This window comes from Dicentrarchus labrax, unplaced genomic scaffold (genome assembly GCF_905237075.1).
Source record: "Dicentrarchus labrax unplaced genomic scaffold, dlabrax2021, whole genome shotgun sequence".
In the NCBI taxonomy this organism is placed as follows: Eukaryota; Metazoa; Chordata; class Actinopteri; family Moronidae; genus Dicentrarchus; species Dicentrarchus labrax.
In genome coordinates, this window is record NW_026136705.1 from 17,554,646 (window position 1) to 17,572,576 (window position 17,931).

General features: G+C 41.3%; 1 protein-coding gene across 4 annotated transcripts in view; it reads right to left on the reverse strand.

Annotated features, from left to right (window-relative positions):
• cadm2a (cell adhesion molecule 2a) overlaps window positions 1–17,731 on the reverse strand; it is a 197,651-nt gene extending 179,920 nt beyond the window's left edge. The window contains exon 1 of one of the 4 annotated variants that reach the window (XM_051399780.1): window positions 17,273–17,729. In XM_051399780.1, the coding sequence (XP_051255740.1) occupies window positions 17,273–17,333 (61 nt within the window). In that variant the 5' untranslated portion in view covers window positions 17,334–17,729. Of the gene's footprint in view, window positions 1–17,272 lie in introns of all 4 variants that reach the window. The other 3 variants (XM_051399777.1, XM_051399778.1, XM_051399779.1) reach the window with 3 other exon arrangements.
• Between the last annotated feature and the right edge of the window lie 200 nt (window positions 17,732–17,931).

Sequence of the window (17,931 nt, forward strand, 5' to 3'; positions counted from 1 at the left end):
AATAGCACACTAAGTCCCACTCTGTTAAATTAATGGCATCGTTTTCATCCCAATACAACTGAAAGTGGAAAATAGTGAGACCTCTTTTTGTTGTCCACCTCAATTTTTTGTTCTTGCTAGCACATCCTGCAGATTTAATTAACACCAGCAGGAAAGAAAACTCGTGTGACCGAGTCTTGTTAAAATCCAAATTAACATGGCTCTTAAGAGTCGGATCATTTTGTGTCCTGTGCAGTGTCCATCCCTGTTCAATGTGCTTTTTTATCATTAAGTGGCCTTTACAGTCAACAGTCAAAAGCCCAAAATACTCCAGCTTTACCAGCTTCAACATTTACACAATGGTTACACATTAAGGCATCAATAATTGTAAGCCAGGAGTATTTTTATACTGTGTTATTGCTTCCTTTACGTCAGTACAAAATCTGAGTGCTTCTTCCTGCTCTGCTAGGTAGTACGGAGGTGGAACCCCCAGCCCTTGTTTAGCCATTTTATATGTTTTTTTTGTTCTTCTACATTTAAGGCCATTAAATTTTTATATTACAACAAATAAGCAACGCTGTGCCCTAAGATTGAATGTTTTATTCATAGTTTTCAATCACGTGACTGGTACGGAGCACTGGAGGGCAAAACGATGTTCCAATATGGCAATCTACACTGGACACTCCATAGAACTGCAAAAGAGGCATGTGAATTATCCATTTATTTCAGGCCATGAATATTTATGTCACTTCTCAAAAGAAGAAAAACAAAGATACGTGAACAAACTGCATTTTTTGGGCACTTGTGATCCATATACATCACCCGCGGCAGTATTTAAATCACTAAAAACAGCTAGGTCCCTGCCGAGCTCCAGTTTGGTGATGTTGACATCTCTCTTCCTCAACCCCTCCCCTTACACTGCCACCAGAATGAAAGCATACAAAAGTACAGACTAGGAATGTCCCGATCCAATCTCAAAGATCTGTGTCGATGCCGATCAAGGCATTTTTTTTAACTGATCAGTACCGGCTATATTGAGCTTTATTGATCCGATTTGTTATTTTACATCAGCAGTCCCACAGCTGTTTTTACTCTTACTTTTTACAAAGCCTTCAGACACGGTGCAGCCATCGTCAACTCTCTCCGCTGTCTGCCTCTCCAGTCTGAGCTGTGTTTGTGTGAGAGAGAGAGCAGAGGCAGCCCCGCCAGTGGTGAAACCCCGCAGTGGAGGAGAGACAGTGGTAGAGATCCGACACAACCACACTCTACACACCACTGCAAATGCAACAAAAGCCCTGCAAATATAAAGCCAATAAAAGTAATTTCATAATGTTATCCACGAAAAAGATGTAGAGATGACGACAATAAACAGTCAGCAAAATACAGACAGTTCATTCAGGTAACTGAAACACCAAACACTGGAGAGAGAAACTCCCTCCAGACAGCGATAAAACGAGACAGATTACAAAGAAGGTTTTATCCTGTAGAAGCACAACCCAGACCTGTCTCCTTGTCTACTAGTGTGTCTGATCACACAACTATCCAGCATTTTGGCTAAACAAACTTGGTCTGTATCGGAAATCACTACTTAAGTTAGCTGGCGGGCAGCAGAATAAAGCCTTGTTGTTCCCTTCAATTGGGCGTTCCATTGACGTCATGTGAAAACTATAAATTGACTAAATAGGCAACTTTTTCTGTCTTCTAAATTAAATTGGTATTTTATTTTAATTTGATACAGGCTTAAGTGATTATCTATGGATTGATTTTCAGTATGGGACAAGCGAAGGTTAGCAAAAGTTTAATCACAAAGACTGTATTCATGGATTTTCCACACTGACTTTTGGTGTGCCAACTATTTATTCTCAACCAATTAGATTTCTCCACACCTTAACCAATCCTCTTGCGTTAACCAGATGTCAGTATTATGTTGCTGTTAACCCCCCCCCCACCTGCATTCATCAATAGGCAGCCCTCAGATTAGGGTACAACTCCAGGTCGCGTTTAACAAGCTCCCCAGGAAATCCCGTTCCAAATCAAATCCATTAACCCGTCAAATGAAGATCAACTAGAGGAAGACGTTGCATCCAAAAGTCACTTCCACATTTCATTCACAACCATGTCTTGACACCATTGGGGAAATTGAGAGTATATCCTAAACATTATAAAGGACAAGACACTGATGCTGCTTAGGTCAGAAATGATCTAAGCCTTCTGACAGTCGCAGCATATGTCATTTGGATGCACATAACCTTTATGCAGCTGAATTGCCCTATAGCACTGATATAAAGCTGAAGTCTCACTTCATCCGGGGATAGACAGAGCGAGTATAAAGGACACGGAGAGTGAAACAAAAAGAACGAAGCCTGCTAGTGTAACAGTTTCATCAGAACAGCCTGGGTGCATTCTGATGGAAACAGAGCACTGTACCAATCGTTCTGAAGAGAGGAAATTATATGTCATGGTCTATAAAGCCGGCACTTTATATATTTTCAGAGACAGTATCCTTGTGGCTTAGATCATTGTACGATGGGTGTAGAACACTCAGTTATGATGACATCACCTCCTTTTAAGCCATTTAGGTTCTCTGCTATAGCTCTCTGCAGAAGATTAAGCTACTTTAAGGATAGAGTTTCCTAAATTCCATTCACATATTTTGACCAGGAAAGAGAACAAAAATAGAACTGGAGCAACATAATGATATGACAGACACTTACAGCCGTCAAATGCCATTTTTCTCTCATTCCTGCCTTTTTCATATTTTCAAGACTTCCTGTGAACATGACTGCTCCAAAGTGGGGGAATGGATGCAATAATGGCGAGTCACTAATGATCAATTCATGGTGTATCAAGGCTTACTGGGATTAGAATTGTCAGTGTGCAGCATCACATAAATGGCGAAGGATTATTTGCTTCATGTATATTATTAAAAAAAGTCATGCAGTATTATATATAGGCCTTTGTTAAAGACAGTCAGACAACTGATTCACAGATTGTCAAATTTAATAGTGCTGTATAGAGCTTCACAGGTCCTCTGGTTGCAGATTCATCAATTTAGCATACTACAAGTTTTGAAATGGTTATGAAAGTCAGATATGAATACTGATGCCTCTATACGACCTACATTAACAAACGAGACCGTCCGCGAGAAGACTGGTTAGTTGTGTTTAGTTATTCTCATAATGCCGGCCTTCAGTCAGATTCATCTTCAAATCAATCAAACAAGGCAATAAACAACTACTGCTTTTGTCCACGGGGGCAACAAGAATCAACAAAAAATGAAAGTTTATCGCTTTAATGTTAAAAAGTACAGGAACAAAAGGAAAAAGGACCAGGTGAAAAACAGAAGCAATTCAATCAATTGACTGCAGTCAAATTGGCAAGCTGGGAGGGACATTTCACCACCATGTCACCCCCAGTCTGATAGCTTTTCATAACTTACAAAGAGGATCCAAAATATTTCTGAACCAGTGAAAGTGCATTTTTTAACGCAGTCATCCATCCCCTCTTATTTGTGTATTTTTCTTCCTTCTTTTATCTTTCTCCCAGGCCAGACACCTCTTTCAACACCTCCTTATTCTGACCCCACCAACCACCGAACCATATATATCCTCTGCAGTAGTGATGTATCTATCAAAAAACCTTCTTGGACTGACCTCCCAGCACACTCTTAATTTACAAGGGTACGTCATCAACTCCCACAGGTTGTTTCTGTCCAGACATCGCATCTAACAGCCATTCATCTGACGGATAAATGCCTACTGTGCCTCTCTCTTTCTCTGGCCTATTAGTTTCTGGACACAAATCTATGCAGATTTCATCAAGGAAAATCAGAACCTAGGTATTAATATACCTAATTATACAGTAAGTGCCTTAATAGTAAATGGAAGTCATTGATGTGACAACTAAGATTAAATGGATGTATATTTTACTAAATTTAATGCAAGTAAATCACATTCAGTTCAGTTAACTTCACTGCTGCATTTCGTCCAAATTCTCCACGGATATCAGCAAAGCAAAGCAAACTTTACTCACTACCTTGGGGCTGCTGCAGTAAAACTTTAATGTCTGACAAGGACATCAACATAACTGTCTCCAAACTTCTCTGCCTCTTTAATTTGGTCACAGGATCTGCATTGCCATTGGTATGCAGTTTCCGCTGCACCGCAAAACTCAGTGGTGCTTGTTAAAACACTTTTCATATCTATGCAAGTGCAATGAATGGTGTCTGACAAGGGCGCTTGTCTGCCAATTGGAGTATTCTCATAAAGGGAGCACCCTGCCAAGATGAAAGCCCCGGGTGACGCTGGAGAGTGAGGTGTCGAGGGTAAGGGAGAAATAAAACATCCAGATAGGAAGGAGAGAGAGTGGAGGAGTGGAAGGACAGACATGCAGAGAAAGGAAAGAGAAAAAACATATGAACCAACCATTTATATTGTGTTCACTGAGATGCTTCTCAAAGAGAAAAATGAAATGGACCTTATAAAACATCACCTCTTCAATGTTACTGTTTATCTCTCTGATTGTTTCTACATGCATAATAAATAGTTCAAACTCATGTCTGCATATACCATTTTGCATTTGTGAGATAGTGTGCACAAGTTTAGGTGTTTGAGCACAAGATTGAAGCTATGTCAAGGCTCATTTCCTGAATACCTCATGCATGGCTGCAGTTCTTTTTTTGGCTCTGTTATTTTCTCCCCACCGAACCGTCTTTTTTTTTTTTTTTTTATTTATTTTTTTTTCTCAAATTCTCCTGGTTTAATCTGTCTCTGCTCTAAATTCCTTACTGTATATATTAGAGGAGCAGATGTGATGTGGGAATTTCTCTGTTCTCCCCCATCCATCCTGTTACCCCCACAGCCCTCTAATTCTTTCATCCCCCTCACCCTCGACCCATTTATGACACACACACACACACACACACACACACACACACACACACACACACACACACACACACAGAATGTTTTGCTGTTACCCTCATCCCTGTCTCATCTCATCATATCACAGTGAGGCTTTAAGAGAGCACTGGCACAGCAGTAGCCAGTTACATGTCACTCAGGATCCCAGCCAAGCCACAGACACAATATATACTCACATAACATCTCAAAAACAACCCATCACCTTCCCCTGGTTCATCTTCTTCTGTCTTTGTCTGCTTGTGCTTTTTTTCCTCCTACTTTTCTCTTCTCTGTTATCTCTTCTATCAAATGTGGTCTCCTTTGAATGACAAGTACCCACTGTATAACAGGAGAACTGCTGAGACTTCAGGGATTATGCTATTAAGTTTTCTAATCAAGCTGGAAGAGGATGAAAGCACTGCAAGCAGTTCAAGCAATATTTCTGTTTGGTATACCGTCATACTTTAAAAGGCCTAATTTGATACAAATTAGCAAATAAATGTCTACTTAGCTGCTTTACAAATACATTAAGCAGTAGTCCGTGGCGTTTCTTGCTCTTTTCTTAAATTAACGACACTTCTGTTTCAAACGGCACCTTACTGTGCATCACTGTGCACAGATGTAATGCACCATAATGTCAGTGATTATGCAGCAATATCTCTTTGTAGACATAATGAACCCAAAAGTGCGAAAAATAAGTGCTAGAATCAGCACATGCCCCCAGTCAAATAGCATGACAGAACCACGTGTTTATGAGAGAAGAGGGCAAGACAGCAATTGATCAATTTAACAATCATCTTTTACTGATAAATTTCATTTTTACGTACAAGTAGAGCTGCATGAAGTAGGACATAAGCGGACATCAAGGCCTACACTAGCCTTCCAGGAAAATATATCAAAACTACAGCTTTTTATTAAAGATTGCAGATAAGAAACACATTGTCATCACTATATATTCGCCGTAAGAACATGGATAAGAACATGTAGTTTAAATGGTGTAAATTTACTGCTGACAGAAAACTTATTTCATATTAAAGTCAAATTTGACACAGTTTTGACACAGAGCACTACCCTCTGTGTTGCAGGGTTTCCCATTGCACTGCAATTGTGTATGAATATGGGAATGATCCACATCCAACAGTAAATCTCAGATATAGCCAATGTTATTATTTCTGGATTCTGCACTGTTTACACACCACATGTTTCTTAGAATTCAGCTTGGTTGTTTTTTTTAATAAAGGCCATCAGATTCATTAGAAACTCAAAATGCAACTCTGCAGTCATAATGCCTATGAGGGTGAAAGGTGGCTCCCGGATTATGTCACGTTAGGGTCAGCTCCACTCAAACAGACTGAACTGGGACCAGCTGTATTGAGGAAGTACTACAGTAAGATACTGGCTTCTTTTATGGTTAGAGGCTCACTTTTAATAAGGTTGGGATTAGGGCGACCAGTGCATTACAACAAGGGCTTAGGATCAGCTCTTAGTCCTGGAGAGTAGGCTACCATTTACCAGTTCAGTGCAACTGTGGTTAACACTGTCCCATTATTACTACCATGCAGGGAGATTTTGGGCCTATCTCTTCAGTAATAGTTCATGTCATATCTTGTGTGTGTGTGTGTGTGTGTGTGTGTGTGTGTGTGTGTGTGTGTGTGTGTGTGTGTGTGTGTGTGTGTGTGTGTCGGGAGAAGCGGGCACTGGAAGGTGACCCCTGGTGTGAGGATTTGTATATGTCAGCTGTTATGATTTAATATTTGCTATGCTGATATCTCAATTCACCATTCTGTTGTCCCCTCTCCTACACATCTCAACTACAGAGTAGCATAATAATGTTGCTCTGAGGGTGCTTCTCAGAGGATTAGCAGAGATTAGCATTAGCTGGTCCATTTGAACTGGATACACATACAGCAGCATTAGCATGTTGGCAAACTGGTCTGGCATTGTAACCATAGCATGAATTTGCAAAGGGTGATAAGAAAGTAGCAGGAAAGGGAAATATGCATTTCCAAAAAGAGAATGTCATACTGTAAAACACATTCTGTTTCATAAAAATAAAATAAAAAATAAATAAAAAACTCTCAGTTACTTAATTCAGGTGCATAAATGGGTTTATGAGCAATAGAAAATTATTTCAGAAACTTCTTAAGACTTTTACTTCTGATTCATTTTAATTTTTGACCTTTTATTCCACATTTTGTGCAGGTCAGTTCATGTTAAGACAGTCTTTTACTCCTCTTATTTGGATATGAAATAGCAAGTTTAAATAAGCTGTTACAAGAATGCTACCAGAAGCAATAACAATTATGTTGACAATTTCCCCAGTGAAAGAAGCTGTTATTATTGAAATGTCATATAATCCAAAAATAAATGACTGCTGCCAAAAAGCCAGAACATACAGCCAGTCAAAATGAATCCAGCTGTGCTTAGTTCACTTCCCACGTGGGCCAAAGATTAACATTTAAAACAACAAAATGGCATAGCAGCTCTGACTAGCGGTATGAAATGTAGCAACTGACCGGACTATACTCTTTAAAACAGTACACAAGCAGCACTGTGAAACCCCACCTCGTGGATTGAAAAGCACATGAACTCACTGTTGGGTTTTTCTGGATTCTAACTACATGAGAATTTTGACTCACTTCAGCCAGTGGAAGCTTTTGACTTGTGGGTATAGGAGAGTGATGGACTGAGTAATTGAGTGCACTGTGAGACAAACACTAATGAGGAAGATAAAGGAGGAATTGAGTTAACTGTGTCTCCCCATTTTTAATGATATGAGAAGAGGAGAGACAGAGAGGGAGTGCAAAGAAAGGCAGACCATTCTGTTTCCCCAAAGAATGCATCTGCTGTATGTCTAACTTGTCTATTTGTTGTTTTTGCAAAGCATAATGCTTGTTCTACCCAACTGGAGCAAAGTGAGAGAAAAGCAAATAGCTTTAAGATAGGCGGTGAAATTACCCATAATTGGAGACCATTTAAAAACATAATAACTTCTTTGTTTCCTCAGCAGGAGGTTCGGGGCTGGGGAAGCTTTTTGATTAGAACTGGAGATGAGTTAGCTATAAAACTACTGAGCCAACCCTTAGCCAGATTCATGCAGTGTGTGTGTACATGTGTTAAATCTCTCTGCCAAGATGCAAGAATTAATAATTCTGGAGGAGGATTATTAAAGTCCAGTGTCACACAGACCAGTTGAACATATCTTATCATACAAATTCCCACATGAAACAGCAGGAACAAGCAAACAGGCTTGTAAAGTCTCAAAGCATCAATGCTAAACACCAACTTACAAAAAATGCAAATGGAGCATGAAAATATGTATTAAAATCCAGCTGGAAACATGCCATAGCATCTTTAACAAAGATGTGTATGTGGTAGCAAATTGTCACCGTTCCACTGAGTAGGATAGTGGAAGTAAGCTCAGGGGTGTGTGCCACTTAGGATGGGGGGAATAATGTTGTGTAGCATATAATGGATTTGCAATGTGGCAAACAGAGACAGATGGTGGAGGGGGCTGTGTTTCTGTGTGCTATGTGTTTGCTAGCTTGGACGCACACACACACACACACACACACACACACACACACGCACTGCACAGCACAATGAGTGGGGAGAAGAAATCCCTAAGGCGCATTATGTATGCTGCCGCTCGCTCACCCAAGCCAAGGGTCTCAGTTCATTTGGTTTTTAACTGTTATAAATTGTCTCACTTGACTCCATCTTCCCTCCCCTCTACAACAGGCCTGGAGCAATCTCTGCAGAGAGAGGCCAGACTCCAAACTTACTTGCCGATATAAGATTTTAGAATTAGAAACTGGATCCATACTGGTAGAAAGAATATAGACGATACTAGGCACAACTGACAGAATGACAGGAGTCATTTGGAGGAATATAATGGCAAGACACACATTAAGGTCAGCGTTTTTACTGTATTACACACAGTATAAGCATGCTAAAGGTTTTATGTATGTATACATACAGATATATATATATATTAGTGCTGTCAAACGATTAAAATATTTAATCGTGATTAATCGCATTAATGTCATAGTTAACTCGCAATTAATCGCAATTAATCGCACATTTTTATCTATTCTAAATGTCCCTTGATTTCTTTTTGTCCCATTAGTTTTTCTCATTTTAATGCTCTTATCAACATTGAAAAGTGGATCGGCTTGCTTTGTGCAAATGTTGTTTTTATTGAAAAATCATCCATTGTCGCCTGGCTTTGACGAGGGGGCGGAGAATTCGTATCAGCTGTGTGCTTTGCCATCAAGTGGTATTTCAGACTGGACGTGCTGCGATGATAGCTCAGTTCACAACGACAAAACACACAGCTCACTTTGGTCTTGTCAATGGAACCATTTGGCAACTTTTTAAAAGTAAACTTTCCATTCAGAATATTATTGGCATCCATGTCGGCGTCTCGCGCTCGCCATCCACTCAAAACGTAATGTCTACTACTCTTAAACAAGTGTGTGCCGCGTGCCTGTTGTTTTGTTTCCGGTCTAGCTAGATCCGGTGTGGTGTTGTAGTTTTTCTAACGTTACTAGTTGTTGCAACAGCATGTGAAAAAAACTGCAAAGTTAAACAAACGTTAATCTCAAAAATTGACGCCGTTAAAATGGGTTTGCGTTAACGCCGTTAATAACGAGTTTAACTGACAGCACTAATATACATAGATAGATGGATATAGTTATACACACATATATACTTGTGTGTGTGCATGTCTGTTAACACGGGAATGGGTGTAAAACCTTTTCATCTGGATGAAATTTCACACCTGTAGTTCTCAAAACTAATCAGTTAATTACAGGCTTTAAATATATCTCTAGTTTCACACAGAAACCTGCACACAGAGAGAGTCTTGCAAAGATCCTCCATTTGCTCCCTTCTAAAGCCCCACGGTTCTGCACATTACCACTTGCCTGAAATATAAGAGCTAAAACAATACAGTGGTAAAAAGTGCTTTGATTTACCGTGTGCACCAACCACAATGGAAGGGCCAGTTCAGTTTGAGTTTAAGACAACATCAGTGGATTCTAACTGCATAATAGATGTGTATAGAAATGGTGCTTGTGCAAAAGAGTGTCTAATAGCTTTCAAACACCGAATTAAGATGTGGGGGGACCCTCAAGCTGATGATTAGACAAGGGACTATAAAGTGACTTCTGGCGAATACGAATACAAAAACATACAGGCATACACACTCAAGTGCACATACACACAAACACAGGCACACACAGAAAGTCAATTAACATGAACATGTGTCTTTGGGGAATTATATTTCAATTAGCTTTAGCTACTTCTAGACTTCCTTTGAGAGCACAATGCTAAAACAAGTGCCTAGATGTGTATTTGTGGATGTAGTAAATCCTGCTTTTCAATTAGTATCATGACATAACTTCATATTGTTATTGTATAAGTAGTAGTTAGGCAATTGAGCACTGTTTTGCATGGAATTAAAGAACAATAACATTGAAATGCAGCATACACATGGAATAACTTATGCAGATTGCTAATGCAGCTGCATTTTGAAGCTGATTAAAACAAAATTATAGCAATGAGAAATGAACAAGTATGAGTGTCCATTAGAAATGGGTAATAGCCATCAGGAGGAAATGATCACTGTCATTAAAGTTGGATGCAACTCATCTTAGGGATTACTTTATGGAATAGCCGTGGTGATTTGGAATCATAAGAATAGTGACTGGGGGAGCACCTGCAGGAATTTCTGTGGAGATGGATTCATTTCCTGTTTATGAAGTGACTGGACTATTTGATGGACCTCTGGCTATACAGACAATCATGGTGAGAAGAGGAGGTATTTTTTGGGATGTTCCTACCAAAATTGTGGGGCCAGGAGAGAGCGGTTGTGTCTCTCCCTTCCCTGTCCTTTTTTTTTTTTTTTTTTGCTCTACCTCCAACCTTTTGAAACATATTCCCAGTGAGTTTACTCTTCCTGTCAACCATGATTTGACTGAAAAATGTGTGTGTGTGTGTGTGTGTGTGTGTGTGTGTGTGTGTGTGTGTGTGTGTGTAGAAAGAGGAAGTTATCTCTGAATCTGGGTCATAAATACACAGCAGAGATAAAGTGAAATGCCACAATTTCTAAGCTTCAGTCCATGTTTAGTCCAGCAAAAATAGCCCCTGAAAACACAACATTTGTCTGCAGTTTTCTCACTGCGATGTCTTTACACCTCTGGGTTTTTTTGTGCATGTGTATTAGTGCGGGTGTGTATGTTTTTGCTGTACACACACACACACACACACACAAAATGGCTCTGTGTGTAAGAGTGTTTCTGTACACAATATGGGCTTACTTTGCTTTGGCTGAATTCATTTCTGTCAAGAACAGACACAGAGTCCCCAAACAATATCAGAGTTGGGGCAGGGGAGCTGAGGGAGTAGGCAGAGTCACGGCTGTCCATATCTTTATCTCTGTTGAAGAAAATGATTACTGTAACATGTACTACCAAGTCTCCAGACTCTGGCCCTTGGGGAATTGTATGAAAAGAAGCTGTCAGATGAAAGGCCACATAACATAAAAAGAACATTATCTTGGCTAAGAGTTGTTAAGAGGGGGGACAATACATGAACTTGTGGAGCACATTAGGTTAAACTGAAAGTGCATGGTAAATCAACCCACTTCATTTGCGTGCTTATAGTAGGCTATGCAAGGCGGGAACTAAAGTAATTATCTTGTCTTTTCTTTAATTTCTAATTTTCCTCAGTTTGAACCTTCTTTTACCCTTTCCTGGTTTGAGTGAAAGATTACAGCCCCCTCTGCATGGAGAGTTTTAATCCAAAAAGGTGATTGTGTTTGTCTCTCTTTATTCCAGAGTGTTTGAGATTAGTGACACATGGCTTGTCAAAGACTGGAGCCTCAGATTAGCCACTTGCTAATCCTTTGGAATTCAATGCTAATACAGACATCACATATGCATGCACGGGTACACACAGACCGACACACACTCGCACCCAATAACACAATCTATGTCTTTCCCGATTAATTAGATTATATTTAATCACTGAAGTCTGGCTCAAACCAAAGAAGCCAAACATCCCAGATGTTTGCTTGTCAATCAAGACGTAGAGGATAAATTGACCAAAATACTAAGAAGTTACTCTATGAGAATGATGCATCATATCAAATCAGTGCCATAGTTCATAGTGTTGACCACTTCTAAAAAAAATGAACACCTTATGCAACCTCCAGCATCCTTTTTGTAACTGTAATGGTGTTTTATTTGGTTCTACATTTGAACATCAGATAAGATGTGCTTTGACTGCAACATTACGATTTATTATTAAGTCCCACATCGATAAATGCACATTAGGTCATACTCTGATATAAATAGCTACATGTTCACTTTGAAGAAAAGCACAGTCAGCTGATATGTTAGTTGAGCTTGCATGCTTCTTGCACCTACTGGGAGGTCTATTTAGGGTGCAAACTCGCTGTCTGCTGCTGCTGCTGTTGCAGCGAATCCACCTGTGGGTTTGCATTCTCACTGTTCTCCATGGGAGGCTACATTTGATCCCTCCCTCCTTTACTTTGAGCTGGCTTTAAATGACACCCTACCTAAGAAACGCAGCCTTGATGCCAAAATGAGAATCAGGATTCAGGACCAGGAAGCCATTAGCACACAGCATCATTGGCTAAAATAATATGCTATTTATTCGAATTAAACTTATAATTATATTATATCATTCTTATAAATGTGACACGCTCTTGAATTTAAGCCTGACAACATAATTATAGATGTTTTTTTTATTGTATGCTTTAAATGTGCAGTGATTAACACAACCACCCGTGATGGTGCGTCATTGCCCCCCCACTGCCAATTATTTATTCTATTTTCAGTAAACTGAATGTCTGCTTTAAAGCTCAGGGTGTGTGTGTGTGTGTGTGTGTGTGTGCGGGTGCGTGTCAATACAATTGGGTGAGCTGAAAACCTGCAAGTTATGTATGAAACCTCCGAAGCTGATATACCTTAAGGTCCTATTCTCAGAAGACAGAGTCTTCATATCAGTGTTTTCAGGCTCAGATCAGATTTGGCAGATTTTTTCTGAGGTTGCATAGATGACAAAGAAAGAGTAGACCTCTAATATTAATTTTAGCTGTTTTTTATGTTTTGAAGGGAATATGTGATTGGTAAAATATTTTTCACCTTTCCATATATTATGACAGTATAATAAAACAATGATGCCTCATCTGGCTGGCATTGCAGTCTGTGCTGCGTCATTCGGTGTGGGTGCATCCTATTTTGCAGGCTCATAAAAGCCTTGGAGATTTTCACAGGCTTAGCTATTGGTTTGTGCTCTGTTCATGGGAGCACATTAGCATTAAGCTCAAAACTTGTTAACTCTCTGCTAGGTTCCATTTTTACCACCTGTGACTACGTGTGTATTCAGCTTAACAATGACCTGCTGTCTCTTCATATCTTCTTTTATCCCTATGTCTAAACACACTGAAAAAGCGTCTGTATTTAACTTGTCATAGTTGTACATTTCCAGGCAAAACCTGCTCCAAATACACTTGTTTACTATTATGAGAAAGAGTTGGAACAGGTGGCAGGTTCACTGCAAGTGTTTCTGGAGCCCTTTCTGGAGAGGCACATTTCCTGCTCTGCCATGAGGAGCGTGTAAGCTCCGAATCCTACCACATTCCCCTCCAGCCTCCTCCTCCTTTCTGTTTTAACTTTTTTAACACCTGGACTAACAAAAGACTGGCTTTGATCATGGGAAATCCCTTGGCAGAGCAGCAATGAATCCACAGTGGAGCTCCGTGTGTGTATGTGTGTGTGTCTGTCTGATGCACATTGAGCCAGTGCTGCTCTACTGAGGATTCTCAGCATTGAAGCTTCATGGCATCGGTATAAGGTACAGAGCACCTCACATGTTCTACCCGTCAAAGCATGGCCGTGAAAATGAACACACTCGCAAATACACAGAAGCAGGAGGGAGAGTGCAAGCGAGCAAGAAAGAGAGAACATCTTGTTTCTCCTGTGTAATCAGTTGCTCTGCAAACACACACACAAGGCCGCTTGTTATCAGAAGCTTTCCCACGCTGTTGTGGTACAAAGCTCCACACCAGGATGGGAGGATGAAGCGAGGGAGGAATGGACGGAAATGCAGAGGGATGGAGGGTCAGCCTTCAGCAGCTTAGACTCGCTGCGGGGATAAACATATCCCTCAGCGGGGGTTTGTATTTAGGCTAGCGAGATCAGAGTTCAAAACAGACAGACTACCAGGCAGGCAGAGCGACAGGAAACAGACAGTGCAGCGGAGATAAACAGGCATTCAAACAGCAAACAACAACCAGCGCACACATCACACACTTTAGCAGAGGAGATTGCACATTCCTCCTCCACACCTCTCCTCCCACATTACTCTTACATCAACTCCTCTATTCTAGAACATCTCCCTCTTTCTCTGACGCTCTCTGCCTCTATCTCCCCTCGCCTGCCGCTCAGCCCCAAGCTCTTACGTAAGAGGCCCCATTTGCATAACAGGCTGTTTTCTCTGGCTCCGGCACGGGCACATGAGACACACTGGATAATATGTTAACAACTCGGGCTGTTGGTAAACAACAACCTCCATCACAACACTTCACATTCACACTATATACCAAGCAGGTCTTGTCGGTGACAGAGATGCAGTATCTCTGGATGTCTTGATACCAGCAGGCAGCGGGCCAGAGGGGCTGAAACAGCTGTCATTTGCAGAGTGCATGGATATGGCTTCAGCTAGATAGACTTCATTCAGGAGGAGGCTGACCTGCCTGCTGTGTGGAACCTATACAATAATAGGTCTTGCACTGAGAGATGACTGTTCAAATCAAGCAGCCCTAGCATTATCCTCTTCAGGGTTAGGGAGCGAGAGGAAGAGAGAGAAAGAGACTGATGCGTGTGTGTGTGTGTGTGTGTGTGTGTGTGTGTGTGTGTGGTGAGGGAAATGATCCTGACATGAGCTCCGCTGTTGCTCAGGCCTCTTTAAATATAAGCTATACAAACAGGGCACACGTTGGCAAGAATATATGCAAATACACACACAAGCATGCATGCACACACACAACGCAAACTCATAATGAGTGTGCCGCCCTTAGGAGAATAAAGAGGAAAAAGGAAGGCTGGGGAACGTCAATAAATGCTGCAGTGTGAGCTGTCAGATACACCAGATACCCTAAGATACCTCATTACATACCAATTCATTAAGTCAAGAATGGCCTTAATCATGTCTGGTTATTAAGGAAGGACTGCTCTCTCTCTCTCTCTCTCTCTCTCTCATATGCACACACACATGCACTTCAAAGAGACAACAACAAATGATCAAGGGAATCAGGCACAAATGATCTCTCATTTGGGATTTCTCGTTCACTCGTGTGGAAAACAGCGATTAAAGTCAAGGCTTTCATGTTAATAAATTTGTTTTCCAGTGCTTTAAATACATCTTGATATGATTTTAGAGGGATAAAGTGGACTTTATATCACAAAACTGAAGCTCAGTGTGGCATATGCGGCCCTGCTGTTAGACTGACAGTTGTTTCGGAGTAAATCCATCACCCTCCTGCCACTGTTGTACAGTGTGTACCAGTCCAGAAAATCAGAAAGAGTTGTTCCCTCTTTAACTTCTCACATAAATGGTGAATTTTGTTATACTTCCTTGGATGCCATCCAGTACTTAACGTCTTTTTCTACACTGTGTTTAAGTGTACTGAGAAATTACCACATTAAAAAACCACTGGGTTGTGCTCATGCTACTTCTTATCAGATTTGTTAAAAGTGGAAATATTCTGAAAGAAGAATTATTCCACACAGCTAAAACAAAAGTGCTGAAGCAGCTTCTGTATCAAGTATGCCACGTATTTTTAAAATTGGATCCTGATATGAACCCAAATGGTGGTCAAATTCCAACTTTAGGTATAATAAATCATACTTAATCCACTGATCATAACCATCAAGTGACTGTTCTGACAAGCCCAGAACTTTTTGTCTGTTCTATGCTGCATTGGACCAGATCCTACTCTGTTGTTACATTGTTATAAATGTATCTATTTAAAACACTATACAATAGAAATGTGAGCATAAAGAAATCTAAAAAGTTCTGCATGGTGGCACTGTTTCTCAAGCTTTTATTCCCATTTTAATTTCATTTAATGAGATTTTACTGTTATTTATCTCTTCCAGTTCTACTTTAATGCGTGCCTATAAAATGCACTGAGCCCTCTCACAAACAGGCACGCGCAATTGACTGTGACCTTGACCCCCAATGTCACCTTCTGGTGTTTACAGTCACGTGATCTGTGGCCTAAACATCAGGCAGCTTTTCATCGTGTAATCATCACAAATACTCTCCAGATCGGAATAATATTTACAGTCAGTCGAGTTCAGCCCTCGCCAAATTGATATCCATCTTGAAAAATAGAAGCACAGAAATCCCTGGCACAGTGCAGTAAATGTCGGTTTTATGAGGCTTAATCTGACCATAACATTCTCAGCTATCATACCGGAAAATGAACTTTTAAGAATTTAAGGAGAAACATGTCCCATCAGGCCTGTTCCTACAACTCGCTTGAGGTTCTTGACAATTGCCTTCTTTAAAAACCGAAATGCAGGGACACTACACAGCGGAGTTGTGGTACTATCACAGACGCCACACCTGTGCAGAAGAAACACAAGTCAAAATCATGAAAGAAAACAATACAACAACAAATCTGGAAAGCAAAACGCCCTGCATGTCTGTAAGCGTCTAAAGCTGCTGTAATCAGCAGCATCAAGCAGTTCGGTGCGTAAAAACGCTGCCAGTGTCTCCGTGACTCATCCAAGTGCTGCAAGTCAAAAAACAACCGCGGGAGTTGGTTACTTCACGGTGAGGTGTGTCTGCCTAGCGGGCTCATTTTTTTTCTCATATCCCCTCACGCACGAGGTTGTACAGACGCAGGAGGCGCACTAGTCTGCATGGTGCTGAGGTCGTGTCCTGACCATGCAATTATGAAAATAGGATTCCCCTCATTCCTGGACATTAACATCCAAGAGTGATCCCGAACGTTACAGGACAAGCTCTCTCTGTCTCTCGCCTCTAGTTGTCTCACATCACGCACATTTACATGCGGGCGTACCTTCAACGCACGTACGCACACGCGCGCAGGCACTGACACACATGTACATGAGAATGAGAAACCCTGTGTGTGTGTGTGTGTGAGAGAGAGAGAGAGAGAGAGAGAGAGAGAGAGAGCCCAGCATCGTTCCGCCAAGACCCGCGTGTGACCGCGCGTTCTCTACCCTGCCCTGCTGTTGGCCTGTAACATGATGCGCGCGTAAACACACACACAACGCACATAACACATATACGCGCGCGCACGTACGCACCACCCGTCCCAGGCTCACCTTTGAGAAGAATCCCATAAATAGTGTAGAGGGTGAAAATCAAATGACTCTTGAGATTCATCCTGTCTTCCTCTCTTTCTTGCTCTTGCCTTCCGCGCTAACTTCTCCTCGCCGTCTCTCCCCACTGGACCTCGAACCGGACCGGACGGCTTTGTCAGCTATCCAGGTGGACTTGGGAGTGCGTCTTTTGTGCGTCTCTTGGTAAAATAAAAAGGGGGATTATCACAACCGACTTCGCGAAATGTTCCTTAAAAAAACAATATTCTGGGTATTTTCAGGGATGCGCCAGCGTTAAGGTACAGGCTCAGTTTACGGGACTCTGCACAAACAGCAGTGAACCTCAGGGACTGAGAACAGTCGTCCTCCGGTAACAGAGTAAATGCTGTAGCTGCCGTACAACTGTCTGCCCTGGTCTTGGTCTGCTGTGGCGCACAATCCACAGCGCAGCGAACACGAGTGGATTGTTTGAGTCCCGCCTACACAGCTTTGACGGACATGAAAGGTGAACCAATCACGAAGACCCGAGGCTAAGCGAAGTGGGGGGAGCGAGGCATGGAGGGGGGTCGGCGTGTGTGACACACTGCAAAAAATATCAATTTCTGCTAGTTTAGAGACTTAGACTGAGGGTTTAAGTGGTAGTAGGAGTCTCAACAGCAAGA